We start from the raw sequence: 25,310 nt of genomic DNA, 5'->3' as shown, positions 1-25,310 counted from the left end.
ACCATAGAGATGTATTATTGTTAAGAAGTACAGGTGGATTGTGATGAATTGCAATAATTGTATGGGAGATGGATTGTAGAGGAACAACAGTCTTTAGTTGCACGCTGACAGAGTTAGACACAGCTCCTCAGGTGTTTCAGATGTTTGTTTGTTTGTCAGAAGCTTTATTGAACGTGATGAGATTTTCATCACAGCTGTCTGCTAATAGCACTTGAATGGCTGGGCACTTGAATGGCTTTCTTGCTCTGACAGTTGGTTGTCTGTCTGTGTGTTGCAGAAATTGACTTGGAAGACAAAGGACGTGGACAAATGCACAGTGAGGGGGAAGAACAGTGTGAGTATCTCTCTCCCTTTCTCTCTCTCTCTGTTTCTCTCCCACTCTCCCAATGTCTGTTCTGCGATGTGGGAGGGTAGCACTAACAATAGCACAGATTGCTTATCAAAATCAGCACCACAGCTATCTGTAGTTCCAGAACCAGTCTCTGGCACAGGCAGCGTCAGCCTCCCAGAGCTCTAGTGAAACCATAGAGATCAGCACAGGGATTATGGTAATGATGAGAATAGAACCAGAAGTATGACTGAGAGAGGGTGTGTGTGTGTGTGTGTGTGTGTGTGTGTGCGCCCTTAGCAAAATGCAATTCAGTGCATAATAAGCTGTGCAATGACACTGCAGGTGGGGTGATAACGCCAGCAGCCAGGAGTCACATTGCCGTCCCCTGAAACCCAGCTGTTTCCCTTTGACAGGATGAGTGCTACAACTACATCAAAGTTCTGGTCCCACGCAACGATGAGACGCTATTTGCCTGCGGTACCAACGCCTTTAACCCGACCTGCCGCAACTACAAGGTAGGACACTACACCTCAGTCACCTTTTCATCTAAAGCCCCCAGCCCCATACCCAGCACTGTTCTGAAACAAATGGGGTAAATAAGCTTAGTTTAAAAAAGTGTTGGACCAATGTCAAAGTGTTATTTTCCGCAGCCTGGGGCGGTTTAGCGGTTAAGGGTGGTGCCTTCAGAGCATATGCCTACAGGTGTTGGTGTGGGCGTCCTGACTTTCTCTTAACTTTTTTTGGGGGGGAAAAGTGTCCTCTCTTTATTTACAGTATAAAATCATAAAGTTGACATTGATGTGCACAGATGGACCGCTATAGGACTCCAGATTGCAGAACCACTTCAAAGGAGTGCTGCTATACTGGATGTTGATGGAGAAACATGTTGACTCGAGATTGGCAGCGGTCTGTTGACTGAACACAGATCCAGCATGAGAATAAGTCTTTATTCACACATCTGAGGAATAAACTGCAACCGCAGATGATTTGAGATCATGTCATCCTCCGAGGGACAGAGTGGGGGAAAGAGAGTGGGGGAGGGGAGAGTGAGAACAAAACATGCCAGAACACTACAGTCAGAATCCCAGGGGAGCCACTACTTTAGTTCCATAAAGGAACTCACGCCACCTACTCTCCATGGCTTTCTGACTGCTCAAGTGATTAACAACCCAAAGTGTGCTAGAGAGAGCTGTCGGCTAAGTGGAAACATACAATAGGAAAGTAGCGATACGTTAATCGTGACAACGGTGCGCAGATAGACTCACACACTCCAGGATGTCTACCAGTACAAAAGAAGTCCGATTGAGCTGAGGAGAGATGACATCACGGTTCTGGGCAATGATTCACAGTGTGCTTTTTGGATAAGGGGACGTAACGTCTACCGTCTGAGAAGTCCAACGGGGAGCTGGCTAAATCCATACAGACCACGGCAGAGGCTTTACCTTTTCCGCCATAGACTCCCAATGGAAGACGTTGATTTACACTTTATCCAGAACAAATTCCTCTCCCTGTCCCGTTCCCTCCCGGCTCTGAAAAACCGGGAGCGATGACTGCCCGGAGAACTGGGAAGAGTGTGCTGAAGTGTAAATCATATCATGCAATCTGTCAGCATCATTCCTTGGAAATACTGAGGAGGGCAGTGGGGTCAGGAGAGGGTGTTAGGGTGAAGGGGATTGGATTGTGGGTGTGGACGGGTGGAAGGTGTTTGCACATTTTCCATGTAAATTGATCACCACAAAACACTCTGCCCAATGAGCCAGCTGATCAAAGACAGAGGTTGTGTGACCAGGTGGTAGCTAGACCAGGAGGTGAAAACCTGTAACCTCTAGTCTAAATCACACTGTACTGTAGTATTGAAGCCCCAGAACCATGGTTTAGCAGACAGATGAAATATGTAACGGTAACAATGGTGGATTTCTCACTTAGAGAGTGTACCCATAGGGAACAATGAGCAGTGACACAGCATTAAATATAAACACACATGTTGACGGGCTATCAAATCAAATCAAATCAAATCAAATTTTATTGGTCACATGCCTGCAACATTATGTGCTTATTCCTTAACCAACAGTGCATTTATTGTAAGAATAAAACAACAACAAAAAGTGTTGAAAAAATAATAATACAGTAGGACAAATACTGAATAATACAGTAGGAGGCTATTATACAGGGGGTACCGTTGCATAGTCAATTCGGGGCACGCTAGTTGATTTGAGGTGTGTGCCTGGTGTGTTTGTGAAGGCAGCTGTGTGCTGGAGGTGCTGAGCATGACCTCTCCTCTGGGTCGCATTCTGCCCCCACCCCGGCGGGATTCACACATATTGTCTGAGCCGAGGTTTTACGACCTTGATAACGGTGGGGCAGGAATAGCTGCTAAAGATCTGTGGTTGGGAGATACTGTATCCTCACAGTGTAGCAGCCATACCACAGGCTGACAGGAGTGTTACTCCTGACCGTTTGACCTCACTGTTGTTACAATGCAATGTAAAACGTATAAAATAAAAGGTATCTTTATGACAAGTGTTCCTATTTATTCAACAGGATTGACTAGAGGCACATTCTGTCCATGGCTTTAAGGGGTCGACTTTATATGTGGTCCTCTGTAGCTCAGCTGGTAGAGCACGGCGCTTGTAACGCCAAGGTAGTGGGTTCAATCCCCGGGACCACCCATACACAAAAATGTATGCACGCATGACTGTAAGTCGCTTTGGATAAAAGCGTCTGCTAAATGGCATATTAATTAATTAATTAATATTAATTAACTTGGCAGTTAGCAGTAAAGCTAACCTGATATAAAACGGAACAATACTCAAATTTGGACTGAAATCGATTTTTCAGTAAGGGGAAAATAGTAAACTTAACAACTGCAAACACTGACCTAGTTATTTTAGTTGAGGTTTTTCAATATAAGCTCCATGGAGTTTGAATTGCATTTGAGTTACACTCCTATAAATAGCTTTATTAAGGACCCCCTTCCCTCTCTTCTTTCTTCCCTCTCTCTCCCAGATGTCCACACTGGAACAGGATGGTGAGGAGGTGGTGGGTCAGGCCCGCTGTCCCTTTGAGTCTCGCCAATCCAACGTCGGCCTCTTCGCTGGTGAGTTGCTTTGGACAGAGACAGAGCGAAATGTCAGCTGTGGGCAGCAACTTGATCACTAAACCTGCCCTTAATCTTGCCAATTTGCCAGTGACATTTAGACGTAGTTCACAGAGTGTTATTGAGATCAGCACAGCCCCTACATCAAGTGTAGCCATGAGATAAAAATACACATTGGGAGGCATCGGTTCCTAATCTTCATTCCAATTGTGTTCATTTGAAAAAAACACGCCTTTCTTAAATTAGTTATTTTGTTCCTCTCAGGTGGCGATTTCTACTCGGCCACCATGACAGACTTCCTGGCGAGTGATGCAGTGATTTACCGTAGTCTGGGAGAGAGCAGCCCGGTGCTTCGTACCGTGAAGTACGACTCCAAATGGCTACGAGGTGAGCCCCTGGCCTTTGCCTCAGGTCTTAATTTGAACCAACTTGTGAATGTACCTTTTGAATCTTCCTCAGAATCTTCCTTCTGAAATCTTCTCACTTTTGCATTGCCAAATATCATTATCTATTTGTATGCAGTACGTTACATATTAGAGAGGTATCTCATTCTAAATCGGTGTGTGGTACCTACTTGAGTGATGTTTCCTACCAAAACACTGACTGCCTAATGCATTATTGTTGTGAATACCAAATAGTACAGTCAGTGTTACTGTTTCATATTTCACCCTTTGTCTCCTCAGAGCCTCATTTCCTCCATGCCATTGAGTACGGGAACTACGTGTACTTCTTCTTCAGTGAGATTGCTGTGGAGTACACCACACTTGGCAAGGTAAGAGAGTTGTAATTCAATATCACAGAATGGGGCGGTAGGTAGCTCAGCGGCTAAGGACCTGTAGCCGAAAGGTGGCCGGTTCGTTAGCCGAGGGCTGGAAAATAGGGCAGAATTGATCTGGCAACTGGAGGGCTGCTGGGTTCACATACTCAAGGCAATCCCCTACCGTTGGGCCCTTGAGCAAGGCCCTTAATCCCCTAGAGTCGATTTCCATGGCCCCGCTGAAATCTAATTAGCATAATTTAAAAATATCCATCCAAATCCGTCAGTTTAAGCTAGAGATATGTTTTTTTGCATTTTGTGCGTCTCAATCCACTGTATCCGCTAATGTCGCACTTCCGCATCTGCAGTGAAAGGTGGCAGAGCTAGTGCGGTGTTTGTCTTGATTCGGTCTTATGTAGCAAAATTTGAAATTGTGTTTTTTACATTGGATAAAAGCAGAGACACTGAGCTACAAAATGGTATATCATACACTGCATTTGAGGAACAATGGGAAAGTAAATCTGCTTTGAAAGTTGATAAACTTGTAATCTCACTTTTGAGAAAATGGCCTTTGAATGTTTTGGTACCTACTTTGTCTACACCCATTCAGCATCGTTCACACCCTCTTAAGCTTTAGACCCATCCATCTCGTTTTGCTCTCAGAGCATTCAGAGGTCACACTGGACGCTCTGGCCGATGAGTAGGGTTGATCGGAGCGTTCTGACCTCACAACGGCAGTCAAGCACCCAAGCTAACTAGCTAACATTGGCTAGCTTACTTCCAGACACAAATGAGAGAACACCCCACTGACCATTTTACTCGCCCTAGCAGAGCTAGTTAGGCTGTTTTCATGTTATCCAGAGCGTTGGTGACCGTAACTGTGCTGCTGGCAACAATTGAATTATGCTTTTTTGCCGACGTTTACTGACACCGGTATATTCAACAGGTGTTGAGTGTTCGTAAATTCATCAGTTATTCTGCGCTCTGGCATACGAACACACCCGAAATGGTTACTTGCATAGTGGAGTCTTTTGTTAAGACATGTAGCTACGTAAACAATTAACCATAATCCCAACTCATGATGTTACTACCCTGCATAAAAGCCGCGTTAGACAGGATTACCTACTCATACTGACCAGCTCAAATAGACAGAAGCGTGCTATATGGCAGACCAATCCGAACTCCTCTCTCGGCATGTCCAGCCCACTCATTATCTCAGCCAATCATGGCTAGTGGGAAGGTTGCTGTCTACTAGGCTCGTAATTTAACCATTTTATTCGTATTTACAGATGGTATACAAGTTTGTTATAAAAGCACATAGAGTTCACATGTTCCAGAAGGCATTTCTGAAAAAAAACGCATTTTGATAAAAATAAAAGTTTACGTTCAAATGGCTCTCCTGTGAAGTAGTGACCCGTGACATATGCCAAGTCTGTGGAAAGGTGAGTCTCTCACAAACACGTACGTTGGTTGTTTTGCTCTAGGATGCCCACAAGCCTCACAAGACTCGTCTGAAGGTACCCCGATACCAGTTTAAAAAATGAATGGAAGTATATGTGGAGATAGTTTAGTGCCAAAAGAAGGGGTCAAATACATGTTATAAATATATATACAGTGGGGGAAAAAAGTATTTAGTCAGCCACCAATTGTGCAAGTTCTCCCACTTAAAAAGATGAGAGGCCTGTAATTTTCATCATAGGTACACGTCAACTATGACAGACAAACTGAGGAAAAAAAATCCAGAAAAACACATTGTAGGATTCTTTATGAATTTATTTGCAAATTATGGTGGAAAATAAGTATTTGGTCACCTACAAACAAGCAAGATTTCTGGCTCTCACAGACCTGTAATTTCTTCTTTAAGAGGCTCCTCTGTCCTCCACTCGTTACCTGTATTAATGGCACCTGTTTGAACTTGTTATCAGTATAAAAGACACCTGTCCACAACCTCAAACAGTCACACTCCAAACTCCACTATGGCCAAGACCAAACAGCTGTCAAAGGACACCAGAAACAAAATTGTAGACCTGCACCAGGCTGGGAAGACTGAATCTGCAATAGGTAAGCAGCTTGGTTTGAAGAAATCAACTGTGGGAGCAATTATTAGGAAATGGAAGACATACAAGACCACTGATAATCTCCCTCGATCTGGGGCTCCACGCAAGATCTCACCCCGTGGTGTCAAAATTATCACAAGAACGGTGAGCAAAAATCCCAGAACCACACGGGGGGACCTAGTGAATGACCTGCAGAGAGCTGGGACCAAAGTAACAAAGCCTACCATCAGTAACACACTACGCCGCCAGGGACTCAAATCATGCATTGCCAGACGTGTCCCCCCTGCTTAAGCCAGTACATGTCCAGGCCCGTCTGAAGTTTGCTAGAGTGCATTTGGATGCGGAGATTGGGAGAATGTCATATGGTCAGATGAAACCAAAATATAACTTTTTGGTAAAAACTCAACTTGTCGTGTTTGGAGGACAAAGAATGCTGAGTTGCATCCAAAGAACACCATACCTACTGTGAAGCATGGGGGTGGAAACATCATGCTTTGGGGCTGTTTTTCTGCAAAGGGACCAGGACGACTGATCCGTGTAAAGGAAAGAATGAATGGGGCCATGTATCGTGAGATTTTGAGTGAAAACCTCCTTCCATCAGCAAGGGCATTGAAGATGAAATGTGGCTGGGTCTTTCAGCATGACAATGATCCCAAACACACCGCCCGGGCAACGAAGGAGTGGCTTCGTAAGAAGCATTTCAAGGTCCTGGAGTGGCCTAGCCAGTCTCCAGATCTCAACCCCATAGAAAATCTTTGGAGGGGAGTTGAAAGTCCGTGTTGCCCAGCGACAGCCCCAAAACATCACTGCTCTAGAGGAGCTCTGCATGGAGGAATGGGCCAAAATACCAGCAACAGTGTGTGAAAACCTTGTGAAGACTTACAGAAAACCTTTGACCTGTGTCATTGCCAACAAAGGGTATATAACAAAGTATTGAGAAACTTTTGTTATTGACCAAATACTTATTTTCCACCATAATTTGCAAATAAATTCATTAGAAATCCTACAATGTGATTTTCTGGAGAAAAAAAATCTCATTTTTTTCTGTCATAGTTGACGTGTACCTATGATGAAAATGACAGGCCTCTCTCATCTTTTTAAGTGGGAGAACTTGCACAATTGGTGGCTGACTAAATCCTTTTTCCCCCACTGTATATATATGGTTTCCTGATCTTTCTTATCCCTCTCAGATATAGGACAGACACTTCAGAACAAACTTTATTTTGCAATTTCTTTGGGACTATCTGTTGTTCCATGTAGTGAATCTGTTATTCAATGTGTTTGTATGGGCTAATAGCAGTAAGGCCAAATTCAATTTTTCATCAAATAATTAGTTTGAAAATCCTATAAATCTTCCTCTTACCTTTCCCCATTCTCTCTCTCCCCCTCAGGTTGTGTTCTCCAGAGTGGCTCGTGTATGTAAGAATGACAACGGAGGTTCTCCCAGGGTTCTGGAGCGTTACTGGACGTCGTTCCTCAAAGCGCGGCTCAACTGCTCGGTGCCGGGCGATTCCTTCTTCTACTTTGACGTTCTGCAGTCGCTGACCAACGTGCTGCAGATCAATCACAGACCAGCCGTGCTGGGGGTCTTCACTACACAGGCCAACAGGTCAGTCACAGTACCAGGCGGCAACGTTACAGACGGCCATACAGATATACAGTACATACTCATACAATGAGTATAATGAGATTTTACTGTACCTCTTTTTATAGAAAATATAAAGAAAAAAACAGCCAAAAGCTTTTACAGAAGATAATGCTCACATTTGCAAATCATACCCCTTGATATTATATATTTTTAAAAGCCTATTTTATAAGATTGTTGTTTAATGTCTTTTACAACCTTGGGCAGCAGTCTTGAATGCTTTTATAGCTATACATTCCATTATAACCTGGGCTAATAATGGCCTTTCCCATGACAGATGTCTCTGTTGTTTTCCTAATCAGTATCACAGGCTCAGCAGTGTGTGCATTCTACATGGATGACATTGAGAAGGCCTTCAACGGGAAGTTCAAGGAGCAGAGGAACAGTGAGTCAGCCTGGACGCCTGTGCCTGAGGAGCAAGTGCCCAAGCCCAGGTAAGACCGACACATATGAGTGGGACCTTTGACAGCCTCAGTCCAGACATATTTACTTTATTCCAGTGTCAACACTGTCAACAAAAGTTTGCATCTACAATATTATATTCCCTCAGCGTGAATGCTTAGCAAATCTATCCCACTGACTTTTTGAAACTCCACTGACTAACGTCTGCCCCTCCTCTCGGTCTCACAGACCAGGCTGCTGTGCCGGCGACGGCTCTGCCGCTGCCTACAAGTCGTCCACGACCTTCCCCGATGACACCCTGACTTTCATCAAGAACCACCCCCTGATGGACGAGGCAGTTCCCTCCGTCAACCACCGGCCCTACTTCACACGCACAACCAGCAGGTAGCTACAGCAACAGGGTGGATGGAGGGATGAAAAGATGGATAGATAATAGGGGAAATTGATGGGTGGAAAACTATTTCATCGATCTCCTTGGGGAAATGGATAACAGTTGGTCCCTTGTCTCAACATGAAAAGCCCATTAAATATAAAAGTTAGACGCAGTCAGGATGGGGTCTTCCAAAACACCACATCAAAGATAGACCCAAGCAGGATAGGGCCTCCCCAAATTATAGATCTAACCGGAAAGGGGTCTGTGAAAAGCTGAAAAGCACATCAATTTAAGTCCGGAAGGGGTCCACCAGACTAACACAGGCAATAGCGCCAGCGGCTCATTTAGAAGCCCAGCCATGTAGTGGTGCTGAATGTAGAGAAGGTGTCAGAGGGCCATCAGACAGCCCCCTAGCTTGGACCCCTGCTGTGATTTACATGGTGAAGTCGAGCCAGTCTGACAGACAACCTGGCGTCTTCACACAGCGGAGGGAGGGTACGCGGTCTGTCTCACATCTGCCTCCAAACGTCACATCTGCTTCAGAACTCTCCCGAGACGAGCTGAACGGAACTCTAACGATGAATACATCACGTTGTTGAGTCATTTAGCTAGTGTAGTGCCAGTCAGTGTGATGTTTTGAGTAAACAACAACATGTCGCCAACTTGTGTGGGACTGAAGGAAAGTTGAGAGCAGCTGTACAATGGTTTTACTACAATGGTGTCCTGCATAATCTTACACAGTGTTGTCACATTGCAGTGCATGCACACACTCTGATAATAATTCACATCTTTAATTGCAGATGCTTTGTCTCTTCGGAGATATCATCATGTTAACCCGAACCACAACCCTGTTGTTGTGTCCATCCAGGTTCAAGTTGACCCAGCTAGCAGTGGATACGTCAGCTGGGCCCTATAAGAACCACACGGTGCTGTTCCTGGGGAGCGAGGACGGCAGGGTACTGAAGATCCTGGCCAGCACCCAGCCCAACGCCTCCTTCAGCACACAGCTACTGGAGGACATCAATGTCTACAACCCCACCAAGTCAGCCTCCCTTTCTCAATTCTCTTTCAGCTATATGATACAAACGATCTGTTTTATAATACAGCGCACTCCTCTCATAACATTCACATCTATTGGTTCAGCAACAAAAAAAAGTCCCTAATGTTTTTACCACTGTAAGAGGATGATTATTGTATGTGATGCTTCCAATCCGAGTCCGCTGTAGTAAGACAGAGATATGTGTTGTGGTGCTGTTAGCATGTGTCCTGCACAGCTTTTCAACTCCACTCATTTGCATACAGTCTCCCAGGATGCTGTTGTTGTCACCACCCATCAGCATCATTTTTGGAAATAATGAGTCGTGCTTGTTGTTTCCCCTTTCCTAGATGTAACGTCCGCGGAGAGGACAGACGGGTTCTGGGATTGGAGCTGGACAGGGAACATCACGCCCTGTTTGTGGCCTTCTCCAGCTGTGTGATCCGAGTACCTCTGAGCCGCTGCAGCGACTATGGCTCCTGCAAGAAGTAAGTGACACCCCGTCTATTATATAAAGCTATTACTGCACTGTTAACAGTTGCCAAGTGTGTGTTAATATTGCAGTGGAATTCTGTGTTTGCTGCTATATAGGCTTCCTTCCCCCAGTGCTACTATGGTGATGTGTAGTTACAATGTGACTTACAATCAATCATGTTGTTGCTATCGTTTATGTCAAATTGTAAATATACTGTATGCAACAGACTATTTTCAAAATATGAATCACCAAGAATTTAGAAGCTGACGTTGTTGTTATGAGGGCAGTGAAAAGAGCTTCCTTGTAGTCAGAGCTACTGCTGGAGTTGATATGTTTTTGTCCGAGCTAGTGTACTCTACAATTGTGTCCTATTTTGGGATTGTGGAGGAAAGTCCCCTCCCCCACCCCAACACGAAGAAAAACATGTTGTATTAAATTTGAACAGGGACGTGTATCCCCCATAGCATGCTAAACCCTCATTGCGAGCCTTAGAGAAGTGCTCAACAGCATTTATGCACAAATTGGAACCAGCTGATTGGCGGTAGGCCAACCCACGGCCAGGGTTTCAACGCGGCGAGGAGAAAGTGGATAGGGCCTGTCTCACTTTAGCCCCTCCATCGCTGGATCCCTCTGAAACAGCCCAGCGCACCTCAACCAGGGATTAGGGGCCCCTTAAGCTCCATGATGCTTTGCAGGAGTCAGGTGTCAGGCCCATATCCTCCTCTCCACACTCTCCCCATCTGTCTGCCTCCAAATGAGGTTTGGTTGGTTTGGTCTCTATCTCCCCCCTTACTGTAGCCTCTATCTTGCACAAAGCAAAACCCGTTTTCTATCGCTATCTCTCGCTGCCGCTGCTGTTTCTATTAGGTTTCAGAAATTGATATGGTTCAGACAGCAGAAACACATTGAATGAAATATATAGAGATAATATATTTTGTGAAAAAGATGGCGAAGAGAGATATCAAAAGTTGTGTGAAATTCTCAACCCTCTGACCCACACAAAATGTTCATAACATTTTTATTTCCCCCTCTTTTTAGTTATTAAAGCACAAAGGTTTCAAAAAGTTGTCACATTTGCATCTGTTTTGCCTCAGTGCTGGGTTAATGAGAACCCCCATACCAGGGGTGATATTCTCAGTAAAGAACAGTAAGTCAGCAAAACTGACAAGCCACAGGTGGGGAGGAGACATCATGAATTTACACCACAGAAAGAGGAGATATTAGACATGGTGGACCTTTCTTCCATGCAGACAGTTTCTAATGAATGGTTCCATACCCATATATATATACACAGCTCTGGTGGTCCCATGGTGAGAGGAACACCTGTGTCTTCATCGTGTCCTGACAGGCACAGAGAAAAGGAGCCAGCGGGGATGCTTCAAGTCTCCCCTGCAGATGGGGGTCATTACCTTTAACTCTGACATGTTGTCAATGCTGGTCTGGTGGAGACCCCTCCGCCCTCCCACTCTACACGGCCCTCTGTATTGTAAACCATGCTGAGCATGACTGACCTAACGTATTGTAAGCATGACTGACCTAACTCTCTGTCCTCCTCTCTGGCTCCCTACATCTCTTCTACGCACTGGCCTGTTAGTTGGGCTGTGTCACTGAGTCTCTGTCCAAGACTGCCTCTGGCTACCAGACACCCTGGGGGCTCTCAACAAACACTGCTGTCTGTAGCCTAACAGACCGACAGCCAGTCACACTACATTGACCATCTCTCATTTTCATCTCTGCCTCTTTCTGAGCTCCTAGATAGGAGAGTTACAAGCTAGGCTCACCTGGCAGTTGAGGTTTTTTCTGTTAGGTAAAATGACAGTCTGGTGTGACTGTGGCCTGCGATGTTAATGAGACACTCCAGAATATGGGGGTGTTGATAGGTGAATAGATATCACATATCACTTTAGGTCATGCCTCACGAAAGAGTCGTCATTAAAAATATGTATTTGGTCTCTACTACTTTTTGATAGTGTTCACACACCGAACTCTGACTGTCTGTCTCGCAGGAGCTGTCTGTCCTCGAGGGACCCTTACTGCGTGTGGCAGAGGACGGGGAGCTGTGCCACGGTGGTGCCCGGATTCAGGTGAGTCACAGATGTCGCATACGGACCACCCCACCACGCAGCCAATCATAAGAGAGCAGGTTTAGAGGCCAAGGACCAAACCATCCCTAGCCCCTACTCCTTGGTCCTTGTTTTGTTGAGTACTATGTGTCAAATATTACTGTTGAGTCTTCAATCAGAAAAATACAATTGTACTGACAATTTATCAACATCAAATTTCTATAGACATGACCTTGCATGAAACATACACTAAATGAATGAAGTAGCAGTAGCTTCATAGTACTCTGCAAACCACTTCCTTGTATGCTTTCAATAATCGATACCTAATCTGGAGTTTGACTTGCCCAGATTGTCAACGTGAAGAATAAAAACATTGGTCTGTCGGCTCCATTTCACATATAGGATGAGCATCCATCTTGTTTATTTCTAAGTGGCGGACATACATCACGTATGCAATCACTTGGAAATTAAACCCCAGATACCCGCTTGGAGGGGTCGTGGGTCATTCTGGGGTAGAACTGAGAGGCATCGATCAAAATGACCTCGTGTAATTGACTGATCCATTCTGATGAACTGGAAGGAAGCCATTTGACACTTAGAGCTATCGACTGGCTCAGCATCAGCGCCAAGCAGGGTGTGTGTGTGCAAGCAAAAGGCCAATCAATTCCACTGTCTGAGACTCCTCCCCCCTGACCCACTGTCTTTCTCTTTCTGCACTGTTGCATGGAATCGAAAGTAATGTTCAGCTGGGTGGATTTCAATCATGTCGTATGTACCTCACTGTCTGCCGAACGGAGGGAGTGAGGGAGGGAAAGAGAGAGGTAGAAGAGGAGAAGCAGTAGAAGGTACTATTTCACCTCCTATGTTGCCTCCTGACACTCAGGGACTGGGCTGTCGCTGTTCCACTGATTTTCAGTGTGGCCTTAAATCACCTGCTGTAGGTATTTCCTTCTGCAAACATGGGCTGTAAACTTAGTGTGGATGGGTGAACAGACATCACAGTAAAGGCAGCTGCCACTGTCCTGATAGTCATATGGACTGCTTCAAATTGATTATTCTGCGGGGGGTTGACTTATTGCATATCCTGTGGTTGGCCACCCATGGGTTATATTTGCCATAGGTTAATGGAATATTCCAAAAGTGTGTGTGTGCGTGTGGCGGTGCATACGTGCTGGGCAAGTAATCAGAATTGGACTGAGGCTTGATTTATCACGTTTTTAACCAGTGGGACAGTGCCATGCAGCAAGCCAATGGAGTGGAACCGAAGAGATTGGCAAATATTATACATGCAGTCAGTAGAGCTATTACACTGTGCCTGCTCTGTCCACGTCAGAGAGAGAGAGAGAGGTGATATGGTGTGAAATAGGCAGAACCCGAGCATGGCCATGCCTCCAGAACAGATGCAACAGCTCATAAAGGCTGTGATGGGGCTGGACCAGAGAGCAACAGGGGACACATCCACCTCTACTCTCTCCTCCCTTACTCTCTCGCTGCAGGGGTGGCATAAATTCTGCCGGCTGCTTTGGGGGGGTTGAGCCAGAGGTGAAGTGTTTCCATGGTTTCCTGTCTCTCTCCCATCACTGTCAGCGCTTGGGGACATGGCGTGCCAAAGAGGCCAGTCTAAGACGCTCTCCTTGGCTCTTTCTCTCTCACACTCTAAGAAGAAATACATACGTTTATATAACAGACAGAAAGGAAATGGAGGCATATGGTAATACTGGTTACTAGTTGTGGTCCACACACACGGACACACAATCACACAAAATCCCCCAGGCCGACCTATTCACTCACAAACAAACCCACTCTGCTGTGGTAATATAACTAATGCTATTGGCTGTCAGTGGGCCCACTGACGAGCATAGAAAGATAAGTGAAGATATGATTTCTTTGAGTTTATTATTTCTCCCCTCTGAATTCCCTGTTTTATTTTTTCACTCTTGATTTGCTCACTGGGTCTGTATTCACTCATCTAGGCCTGCTTTTCATTTAGATGTAATTTGTTTTTGGCTGCGCCTGGAAAGTCTGTGTGTAGATGTGTGTGTTTGATTGCCAGTGCGTGACTGCTATACGTCTGTGTGTGTGTGTGTGTGTGTGTGTGTGTGTGTGTGTGTGTGTGTGCGTGCGTGCGTGCGCATGTGTGTTTGCATATGTGTGTGTGAATGTTCATGAGTATTTATATCTGTTCTTTTCTTTGATTGCCTGCACAGTCGATACTGCATCGTAGAAGATTCAGTGTCATTGATGTTATGTTCTGCTTGACTAAGGGGCCACTCGCTCCACTGTGCATCAACGCAATCACATTGCTCACCAGGGGGAATGTATGATTTCTGAATGTGTACAAGCCTTTGATTCATAGAAGAAAGATGACGTGTCCAATGCACTGGAGCACAACCAAATGTAAATAAATATGTTTAATACTAGAGGTACTAAATGTCTTACAAGAATGCAGTGTTTCTTTTGCTGTATAACAGAAAAAGTGGAGAACCAGAGAATGGAGTATCAGCATGGATGCAACTGGTGGTGAAACATTATGCTAGCTAGGTGATAGCACCTCGAAACATCCACTCCGGTGCATTAACAAAACAGTCAGCCTGACCTTGCAGAGACAAAACCAATTAAATGGTTTTCTTTTGCAGCACCATTTATTTAAGTCTTTGTCATCAACAGAACCATTTTGGAAAGCTTGACAATGTACCCAATTAATGAAAGCGGAGGTTGTGTTTATATGGTGAAAGAGGAATGACGCATACACGCTGACAGGCCGTTTTGTCCTCTTCTGTTTTGCTTTTCCTCAGGGGCGGATTTGAGCAGGATGTGGAGAACGGCTACCCTCACTACCCAGATAGCTGCCACGGTAAGGTGGAACAATCATCTGTCCTTAATGGCTCTCCACTAGATGCACAGAGCCATCATAAAAGCTCTTTCATAACAAGCAAAGCTTATCAAGTGCTTTTAATTGTCCCAAATGATACAGAAAAAGTGATTGCCATACTTGGGGAATGATAGTACATTGAAATTAATTCATTTCATAAACTGTGTCAGCAACTCAATACAAGTTGAAGTAGCCTGTAATTTCCTAGCTGAAGAGAGTACCCCAATGGGAATTTTGCTCCCAATTTTCCCTTGCACATGGGCACATGTTAAACAAGCAGTCAATTATACTTTTAACTAAGCACAGTTTAAGTATTTAACCACTACTCAGACTTACTGTTCTGTCAATATGTCTGTTGCTTTCCCTTTTCTTCTCTAGACGTCCTGGCGACCACACGCAAGCAAAACACTCTTGCTGATTCAGCATATGGTCAGTTGACATTTCTTTATCCTCTATTTCTAAAGCTTGTCCGAACTGTCTGAGGTTGTTAGCGAACAGGCTAACGCTAGCAAAGCCTGGTAAGCAACATCTCTATTCCCCATTTTTTAGCTTGTTTTGCAACATGAGCAGTTCGGGAGTGTTTGTTGCGGAGAACAGTAACACCACCTCTCTCACACAAACAGCTAGCTTTAACATTGGAGCTATTGTCCAAAGCTAGTTGCCTCAGCAGCACCAGCATGGCTATTTGACAGGCTAGCAGCTCCAGTGGCCAAGCTGCCTACTTCCCTTTATCAAGGAGGATCATCATCCCTGTAACATTCCATTACTCCCCACAGCCTGCCCATAGAGCACGGTGGCTACAGAGCTCAGTGGCTGGCAGCAGGTGCTAAAGCGCAGTGCTAGCGCTAGCTCTCAGCTGAGATGTAGCCTAACGTAGCATTACTAGATAATTACTGTATAATTATTTCAGAATTATGGTAATGTCACTCATGAATTATGGTAATGAAACCATGAATTATGGTAATGAAACCACGAATTATGGTAATGTCATCCATGGGCCGTGTCTTAACGATAGTTTTTTGCCAGAGAGCAGAATTGTTTACTGCTCTTATTGACGTAGCTCAATGGTTTTCAGTTAGCTGGCTAGTTAGTTAGCTAGTCAGGGAGTTGGTGATAAGAGGTTTTACAATTTGTGAACTCATTCAGGGTCACTCCTCTCAAACTTACTTGTCGAGTTTAATTCAATGGGAATCCACAATTTTCCTCAAAAGGAGTTGCTGGTAAAAAAAAATATATATATATATATATATCCCTTTGTCACCTTACAAATTATCCATGGGTACTGATGGTGGCTGCTTATCCCTGGAAGTGATAAGCACAGCATTGAGACCATCTTAGTGAGAGTTGCTGGCCATTATATCTCAACAATACCATCCATCCAGTGTCCAGCCCTTCCATCTACTTCAGAACACAAGCAATACTGTCTGCACGGTGGCTTAGCCTCAGACTAGATGAGCAACCCCACTGGCTAATTCCGCCAGGCGGTTACTCCATCCATGCCTCTGTACTCTGTTTGAAGTACTTCACTCCAGACTCAAACTTGCAGAATGACAAAAGCCTTTGAGTCCAAACTGAAGATCAAGGTTTCCCTACAATAAAACACCCCATAATGTTGAATAATGCTATTCTCGCTGGTGTGCATTGGTTCCTAAGTCCTCTTTCTTACTAATCCCCAGCAGTGAACAATCCCGTCCCATAGAGAGAGCAGCGAGAGACAAACACCCAGCAGTGTGGACAATCAAACCATTTCTATTTGCACATTGTGCTTTTCTCCTTTTGTTTTTCACTGTAAAGGAGAAAACAGTGCACAGGCACACACACACAATGTTGATAAACTGAACAAATAATGCAGCCCTGGAGCTGTTGTCTGTCATGCCAAGGCTGAACTCCCCCGGTGTGCCGTTTTAATTTGCCTGGCGCAGATGGTGCTCTGACAGGGCACCTTATTCGGAGTGAAAACTATCAATTGGCATCGAGAGCGGGCCTTTCGCTTTCAATCTGGGCTGGCACCCTCCAGTATGCTAACATTATGGCCGGCTTATTAGCGAAATGTCCACGTCAATAGCAGCGTGCTGTACACAAGGCCTCAAGGACATCCACTGTCAGAGAATTAGGAAGACACTTATGATGGTTGTTGTGAAGATGATAGTGCTTTCATCTGCCAGGTCTCTCACAGTACAGATCCAGACTCAGACCCCACATACCTCCCCAGTACCAGTACAGATCCTAATTGGATATGTTGCCATTGTCACATTTTCCATAAACATTGTCACATTTTCCATAGACCATTCCCTATGTAGGTTAGACGGTAACTACCTGTAAAACAGTTTAGTGACGCAGAGAACCGAAAGTGGCTGTAAATCATGACCTACCATTACCTCAGCTACTGGTATCTATTTCAACTCATCTGTCAAACCACTTAGCAAAGAAGATCAGATGTGGAAGGTAACTGTATAACAGAGTTTGTATGTGCTGGAAGAGTCATTCATGCACCAGCTGGTCGCGTCCACAACAGCAGGGTTTTGCTGTGTAGAACGTGCTGCAGTGCCGGGGGTAAGAGATTCCTTACAGGTTTGGTAACAAAGGCAGCAGGTTTGGAAATCTAAGGCCGGCACTGCAGCCAAATCATGACCATATTGGGCCTGAGCGTATTTCTCCAATGACTCGTAATTGCTGAAACTCCTGAATGTTTTATCTATTAAGGGCATTAAACAGTGGGAAAAAATTGCAGCTATGGAGGAGTGCTTTACTTGTTGTAACATATAGGCTACCTACTTTATTTATTGCAGTCATGGGTTAAGTTGAATTCTCTTCAATGCACTCTTTATGTTAATGTCCTCACTGTCATCAAGAATTTATGCACAACAGCTTAACAATAATTATGACAGTAATCTTTTTTTCATGCAGGATTTAGGTATTTTTTTCTCCAAGGTACTAAGAATCCTTCCCTTGTCATAAAACAACATATTTAGGTATTTTTGTGTGCTGCATTTCCATTTCACTAACGGGTCAATTTGTTACCCCTCCCCCACCTGCACAACAACAGGGAAGACCACACCCACAACAACCGCCAGCACAACCAATCAGGTGGCCCCATTCCCAAAGGTGGCAGGTGACTCTGAAAGAGGTACAGGTCCTGATGGCGGTCCTCCAGTCCCAGTTGGGGACCAGGGGTCACCTGACTCGGAACCAATCAGTGTGGAGATGGAGGGTAAGGGGGTGGGATGTCTGTGTCTGCTGAACTTTGACCTGCACTGGATTGCATTTATGGGCCCTGCAGCTTCACTGTACACTGCTAATCAGGCTGAGGACTAACACTCTAATCTCTGTGTAGGACACTGAACATTTAACCATATATCCACTCACTTAATGAAGCAACCACGAGTTAGAGAGGCTTAATCACTTAAATAGATACTACATTGGATCCAATTAACTCTTCAATTAACTCTTCAAATCAATATCCAAACAAAATGACTCCTGCATGTCTCCTTTCATCTCTTATTTAGTCCATCTACTAGGGTAACTTCCTCTCCGCTCTCCAGTGGGACACACTTTAACAATCACACACGACCAAGCACGTCTTCTCTTCTCACACTGTCTACAGCGCTGCTTCCTAAATGTCATTCCCAGATTACTCCCAATAGGAAACCAACCGGAGCTCTTAATATTCAGCAGGATGGGAAGACTGTTCGTTGATGCTATTTCCTTTAGCCCAGGCTCTCCTTGCTGCGCTCCTCTGGCGCCTTGTCAGGAGTCCATAAATCCTTGGTAGTGATGGGTTCCATTCAGGCCGACAGAGTCTCCGGCTGCAATGATGAGCCACTCAGGCTCAAATGAGAAAAGCCTGTAACAAATAAATAACCAGCAGCCAGCGCACGGACAAGGGGAAACCGTAATAGAAACTTGGGCGACGCAATCTATTTCAGCCTGGGCTAGTGTCGCCTGGCTGCCGGTTCAATCAAAAGCACGGGGGACCTGGCTGATAAGGCGAGAGAGGAACTGTTCTGGAAGTAACAGTGTGGCAGTTCCAGGAAGGCCTCTCTCTCTCTCTCTGATGCACCCACACACTGTACTAGCTATATTTTTATTTAATGCTATTGGTTTCAGTTAAGGAACATCATAGAAACTTTAGATGAGATACAGTATAGGTAGAACAGGGGTCAAGAAACTCTGGTCCTGGAGGGCAGCGGTGGGTGCAGGATTTTGTTCTAGCTCAGCACCAACACAACTGATAATGTACTTCTGTAAACTGAGGTTAATTTGAGAAGAGATAGCTCTGATGTAAGTTTAAGGCTAGCCTTGAGGCAGGTTTGAAACATCTTTGACACAATAAACAAAAACAATTTACTGCAAGCTACAGTAATAGCAATTCTGAAGCCCTCTAGAATTGCGTCCCAAATGCTTTTGTTTATATTTTATGTAAGGCCTACACACATACAAATACAAGGTGACATGATTCATCCAGCTACGGATAGAAGCAATATATTATATAAAGACTAGGACCGACCAAAATACAAGTACAAGCACCCCTTTTGAGACCTCGCTGTTATGAACATTTCCAGCAATCATTCAGCTGTGGTTAGACCCTGTGTTTCCATCAAGGATACCTCCCTATACTGTCAGTATGCTTCAACCTACGCATTTGCAAAAGCACGTTATTTAGACCTAGCTTTTAGACCTCACTGTTTATTTTTCCAGTGTTATTTCCTGCTTAGCTTTGTTTTAAACAGACCTCCTCCGGGGTCGTCCGCATATTCAAATGAACCTGTGTGGGTACGGCGAAAAAACCCTCGCTAGCAGCTAATTTAGCAGACAAGTACAGGGAGACAACTCGATAATAGAGGCAAGCAAGCAGGGCTCTGAAACTCATTAAAGCACTAGGAGAATAGCAGAGAGTGAACTCAGGCTGAACTTCTCTTTGCTGCTGAAGAGGGGTTGGTGTCCTGGGGGGGGGGATGGTGCCAGTTCCTTACTCTTATTTATAGACACCAGGTTACATCACTTCCCGTCTAGCCATGAATACAACTACACTCTCATATCACCTCTCTTCTTGATTACGACATCATTTGTCATCCTATGTCGCTAAGTTCGTTTTAAGTTGTGCATTATAAACTCAAAGAACTTGGATAATTTAGGCATATACATTTAGGCATACCAAGAATCCCATGCAGCACCCTCCTCAAGCTGCGTGTGTACATTAAGCTGTTCATCATAACTAGGAAAATGATGCCCACCTCACTAAATTGCCTCACTCACAGCTGTTACAGCCAATTTAGTGTCACTACTTAGTCATGTCGTAATGACACTTAATAAAGGCCACTTTAACTAGATCACTTTTTCCTTTAATTCCTCTGCCCGAATCACTCGCTCTTTATGACAGCTATGAATGACATCAGGTTTTACTATGAAAACACACACTGTAGGGCTCTGTACTGTACACCTCCCCACGGGTCATATACAGTACGTGCACAATACTACATCTTTCCATATGCAACAAAGAACAGACCCAACTATAACATTCACTATAATAATGCTGTTCACAACATATCCTTGCCTGTCTGTCAACGTTAGGGGCTGGTTTCCCATACTCAGATTAACCCTAGTACTGGACAAAAAAGCTAATGGTGATTCTCCATTGAGCATGCTTTTTAATCGAGTACTAGGCTTAATCTGTGTCTGGGAAACTGTTCCTATATGTTTACTGTCACCATCGGGTTCAGAGTGCTTAGTGCCACCATGACATTCTTATTATCATGTTAACACCATGGAGACCAGAGTGTTAGTCAACATCAGAGTGTTGAGTGTCCCAGTGACGTTTGGGCCCACAGTGTACAGATCCACACACGCAGTTGTCCTGACTCCAAACCCCAACACCTTAACCCTTTCTGTCTCCTCGACCCCTGACCCCATGGGGAATAATTCTCTATTAACCTGCCTGTTTTTCGGTTGGACTGACTAACCCTTATCTGCCTCCTTTGTTGAACCCTCCTCTGCTTCTCTTCCCCTTTTCTCCCTATGACCTCTCTACCCAGTTTCAAAGCCTATGACTGAAACTGTGCTTTGTGTGTTTTTGTTGCCTACAATCAGTTGTTTTTCTATGGATTTAGGCCTGCTTTCAGGCCACTGTTTGGTAAAGCTATGGTTCTTCCAGAGCTGCTTTTCTATCCACACGGTTAATCTATTTGTTTAAGGAGTTAAGTTATGGATTGGCTCTGGAATAAAGTAGCTTTACCAGGTGCTGATTGGTGAATGCCCTCTTTATTCTCTTTATTTTATTTCTGATGCAACTGCATGTAAAATGTGTCCCACAATGCATGTAGTGCCATGCTTGATTTGATGGTGTATGATGAGGTAATCAGACACTACTTGAACTATGTCTGTTCCAAAGCTGTTTGAAATGGAAAATCTGTCTTTGTACTGTATTACCGCTAATGGTTTGACAAATAATATATTGGTTTTCAAAGTCAGGGTTGAGTGATATATTGTACTGAGATATTATGGAAAATTGGTCTCTACTTGCCAGGTTCTAAGGGATTGTACGTTATTTATAATGAGGGATACCTGGAGAAAATTGGATCTCTGAAATTAAAATGGATGGTCTTCCCTTAAGTAAAATATATTTTTTCCGACCCTCCCTGAACGCTTAAAAAAAAGTGAAATCAGTTGAGTTGTCCCTTTAGGTTTCGTACATTTACATTTACATTTTAGTCATTTAGCAGACACTCTTATCCAGAGCGACTTACAGTTAGTTAGATGTTGTTTCCTCCCAGACGCGTCCCACAGTGGAGGTCTGTTACAGGCGGTTCCTCGTCCTTTATTATCACGGCCGGAGAGGTTCACAAACTCAATCCAATCTTGATGAAAACTCTGAAAAGGGTGTTCCCTTTCAGTCCTTATATACTGCTACACAAACAAGTCATAGAAGCATGATTTACATTATTCATTATTTATTATTAACGTTGGTTCCTGCATGTGACTGACTGATACCTCACGAGGCTTCTTCTCTCAAAGCTGGGACCTTGAAACTGAGATACTCCTTTTGGTTCCCAGAGCAATGTTCTGGGCGTACTGCCAATTTGTCTGAGGAAGAGGTCACAGTCACCTGCACGAACCAAGACAGTGAGAGGAGATGCTGTGTACAATTCAAGGCTATGTCTTCAGACAATAAAAATGTCCCTCGCACTCCTCTATACCCAAAATAATAATTAAAACATAAAGTGGATAGCAGAGAACATGCCTACTGTTTACCCTCACTCCTAGGACAGACAGGAGCCTTAGCTATGCAGTTTTAGAAACTGTTCTTCATTTTGTAAGCATTACATCACAGACCACCGCGGACAAGGGGGGGTGAAAAGATATCAATTATAATAAAAGCACTGCATGAAACTATCATCTTATTTGCGGTCCGAGAAAAAAGTGCCTTTTATAAACACATTTCTACGCAATTCTACGTCATTTCTACGTCATTGTCTCCAGTCATGTAAAATCTTTTTTTAATACCACAACAGAGCATGACAAGGAATGAGTGCATGCTGCAGCACCAGAGACATTTTGTTTTCTATACAGGCTACTGTTAAAAAATAGGATAGTTTGGAACACTGCTAAAGTAGTCTATCAACTGTAAAAATGTAGTGCAACAGAACCAGTTACAACTGAAGTATCTTACCATCAGTGAATTCGGCATGCTAAGCTAAATAAAATAAAAACTAGGCATGCATAGCTCAAAGCATGATCCTCAAACCAAAGACTGGCCAAAGTCGTGTAATAAGGCATTTTTCCTTTAATTATTATGTAATTCTAAGTCATATTTTTCTTTTATTTCATTTAATATAGCCTAAACGCTAAATTCATAGGCATGTTGTTGAAGTGCTGTTGTTGGTGTGTTGTTGAAATGACGAGCGCTCCTGCCAGCCTGTAGCATGTCACAAATGCTTCACAATTGATTTCTTCAATGGCAGGCTATAGCCTTGAAATGATAACAATATAGCCTAAATAATTCATTTTAATTCCTTCTCAGGCTACCTGGCTTGGTCCTGACTGATTTCGAGGTAGTATGTTGTTTAATAGCCTGTTGCAGTGCTCCCTCACTTTTTTCACATTGAGAATACACCAAGCTGCATGGTAAAATTATTTCTGGAAAATTAATTAGGATACATTCTAAATCAATTATATTTAGGCCTAATTACCACTTAAATTCCATGAAAACGATAGAATGACAAACTACACTGAACGAAAATATAAACGCAACATGCAACAATTTTCTACGATTTTACTGCGTTACAGTTCATTATAAGGAAATCAGTCAATTGAAATAAATAAATTAGGCCCTAATCTATGGATTTCACATGACTGGGACTACAGATATGCATCTGTTGGTCACAGATACCTTTAAAAAAAGGTAGGGCCGTGGATCAGAAAACCAGTCAGTATCTGGTGTGACCACCATTTGCCTCATGCAGCGCGACACGTCTCCTTCGCGAGAGTTGATCAAGCTGTTGATTGTGGCCTGTGGAATGTTGTCCCACTCCTCTTCAATGGCTGTGCGAAGTTGCGGGAACTGGAACACGCTGTCGTGCACGTCGATCCAGAGCATTCCAAACATGCTCAACGAGTGACATGTCTGGTGAACTGGGACATTTTCATCTTCCAGGAATTGTGTACAGATCCTTTCGATATGGGGCCGTGTATTTTCATGCTGAAACATGAGGTAATGGCGGCGGATGAATGGCACAACAATGGGCCTCAGGATCTCGTCACGGTATCTCTATGAATTCAAATTGTCATTGATAAAATGCAATTGTGTTTGTTGTCCGTAGCTTATGCCTGCCCATACCATAACCCCACCGCCACCATGGGGCACTCTTTTCACAAAGTTGACATCCACAAACTGCTTGCCCACACACCGTCTGCCATCTGCCCAGTATAGTTGAAACCGGGATTCATGAAGAGCACTCTTCTCCAGCGTGCCAGTGGCCATAGAAGGTGAGCATTTGCCCTCTGAAGTCGGTTACGACGCCAAACTGCAGTCTGGTGAGGACGACGAGCACACAGATGAGCGTCCCCGAGACGGTTTCTGACAGTTTGTGCAGAAATTATTCTATTGTGCAAACCCACAGTTTAATCAGCTGACCGGGTGGCTGGTCTCAGACGATGCCGCAGGTGAAGTAGCCGGATGTTGAGGTACTGGGCTGGCGTGGTTACACGTGGTCTGTGGTTGTGAGGCCGGTTGGACGTACTGTCAAATTCTCTAAAACAACGTTGGAGGCAGCTTATGGTAGAGAAATGAACATACTAAATTCTCTGGCAACAGCTCTGGTGGACATTCCTGTAGTCAGCATGCCAATTGCACACTCCCTCAAAACTTGAGACATCTCTGGCATTGTGTTTTTTGACAAAACTGCACATTTTAGTGTCCTTTTATTGTCCCCAGCACAAGGTGCACCTGTGTTATGATCATGCTGTTTAATCAGCTTCTTGATATGCTACACCTGTCAGGTGGATGGATTATCTTGGCAAAGGAGAAATGCTCACTAACAGGGATGTAAACACATTTGTGCACAAAATATGAACATTTCTGGGATCTTTTATTTCAGCTCATGAAACATGGGACAAACACTTTACATGTTGTGTTTATATTTTTGTTCAGTATAATGGCATATACAGTTGAAGTCGGAGGTTTACATACACCTTAGCCAAATACATTTAAACTCAGTTTTTCACAATTCCTGACATTTAATACTAGTAAAAATTCCCTGTCTTAGGTCAGTTAGGATCACCACTTTATTTTAAGAATGTGAAATGTCAGGATAATAATAGAGAGAATGATTTCTTTCAGCTTTTATTTCTTTTATCACATTCCCAATGGTTCAGAAGTTTACATACACTCAATTTGTATTTGGTAGCATTACCTTTAAATTGTTTAACTTGAGTCAAACGTTTCAGGTAGCCTTCCACAAGCTTCCCACAGTAAGTTGGGTGAATTCTGGCCCATTCCTTCTGACAGTGCTGGTGTAAGCTGGAGTCAGGTTTGTAGGGTCGCACACGCTTTTTCAGTTCTGCCCACAAATGTTCTATAGGATTGAGGTCAGGGCTTTGTAATGGCCACTCCAATACCTTGACTTTGTTTTCCTTAAACCATTTTGCCACAACTTTGGAAGTATGCTTGGGATCATTGTCCATTTGGAAGACACATTTGCGACCAA

General features: G+C 44.0%; 1 protein-coding gene across 5 annotated transcripts in view; it reads left to right on the top strand.

The window, feature by feature from the left end:
• The window catches only part of LOC121543135 (semaphorin-6D), a 136,913-nt gene that overhangs the window by 95,477 nt on the left and 16,126 nt on the right, over positions 1–25,310 (top strand). For 3 of the 5 annotated variants that reach the window (XM_045215877.1, XM_045215878.1, XM_045215879.1), the window contains exons 7-20: positions 278–334; positions 745–846; positions 3,338–3,428; positions 3,693–3,815; positions 4,112–4,200; positions 7,634–7,851; positions 8,190–8,321; positions 8,518–8,673; positions 9,531–9,704; positions 10,049–10,186; positions 12,180–12,257; positions 15,032–15,090; positions 15,487–15,537; positions 18,155–18,319. In XM_045215877.1, the coding sequence (XP_045071812.1) occupies positions 278–334; positions 745–846; positions 3,338–3,428; positions 3,693–3,815; positions 4,112–4,200; positions 7,634–7,851; positions 8,190–8,321; positions 8,518–8,673; positions 9,531–9,704; positions 10,049–10,186; positions 12,180–12,257; positions 15,032–15,090; positions 15,487–15,537; positions 18,155–18,319 (1,633 nt within the window). The remainder of the gene's footprint in view (positions 1–277; positions 335–744; positions 847–3,337; positions 3,429–3,692; positions 3,816–4,111; positions 4,201–7,633; positions 7,852–8,189; positions 8,322–8,517; positions 8,674–9,530; positions 9,705–10,048; positions 10,187–12,179; positions 12,258–15,031; positions 15,091–15,486; positions 15,538–18,154; positions 18,320–25,310) is intronic. The other 2 variants (XM_045215880.1, XM_045215881.1) reach the window with 2 other exon arrangements.

Source organism: Coregonus clupeaformis, unplaced genomic scaffold (genome assembly GCF_020615455.1).
Source record: "Coregonus clupeaformis isolate EN_2021a unplaced genomic scaffold, ASM2061545v1 scaf0543, whole genome shotgun sequence".
In the NCBI taxonomy this organism is placed as follows: Eukaryota; Metazoa; Chordata; class Actinopteri; order Salmoniformes; family Salmonidae; genus Coregonus; species Coregonus clupeaformis.
Note: the sequence above shows the minus strand (reverse complement) of the source record. Positions and strands in the feature narration are given on the sequence as shown.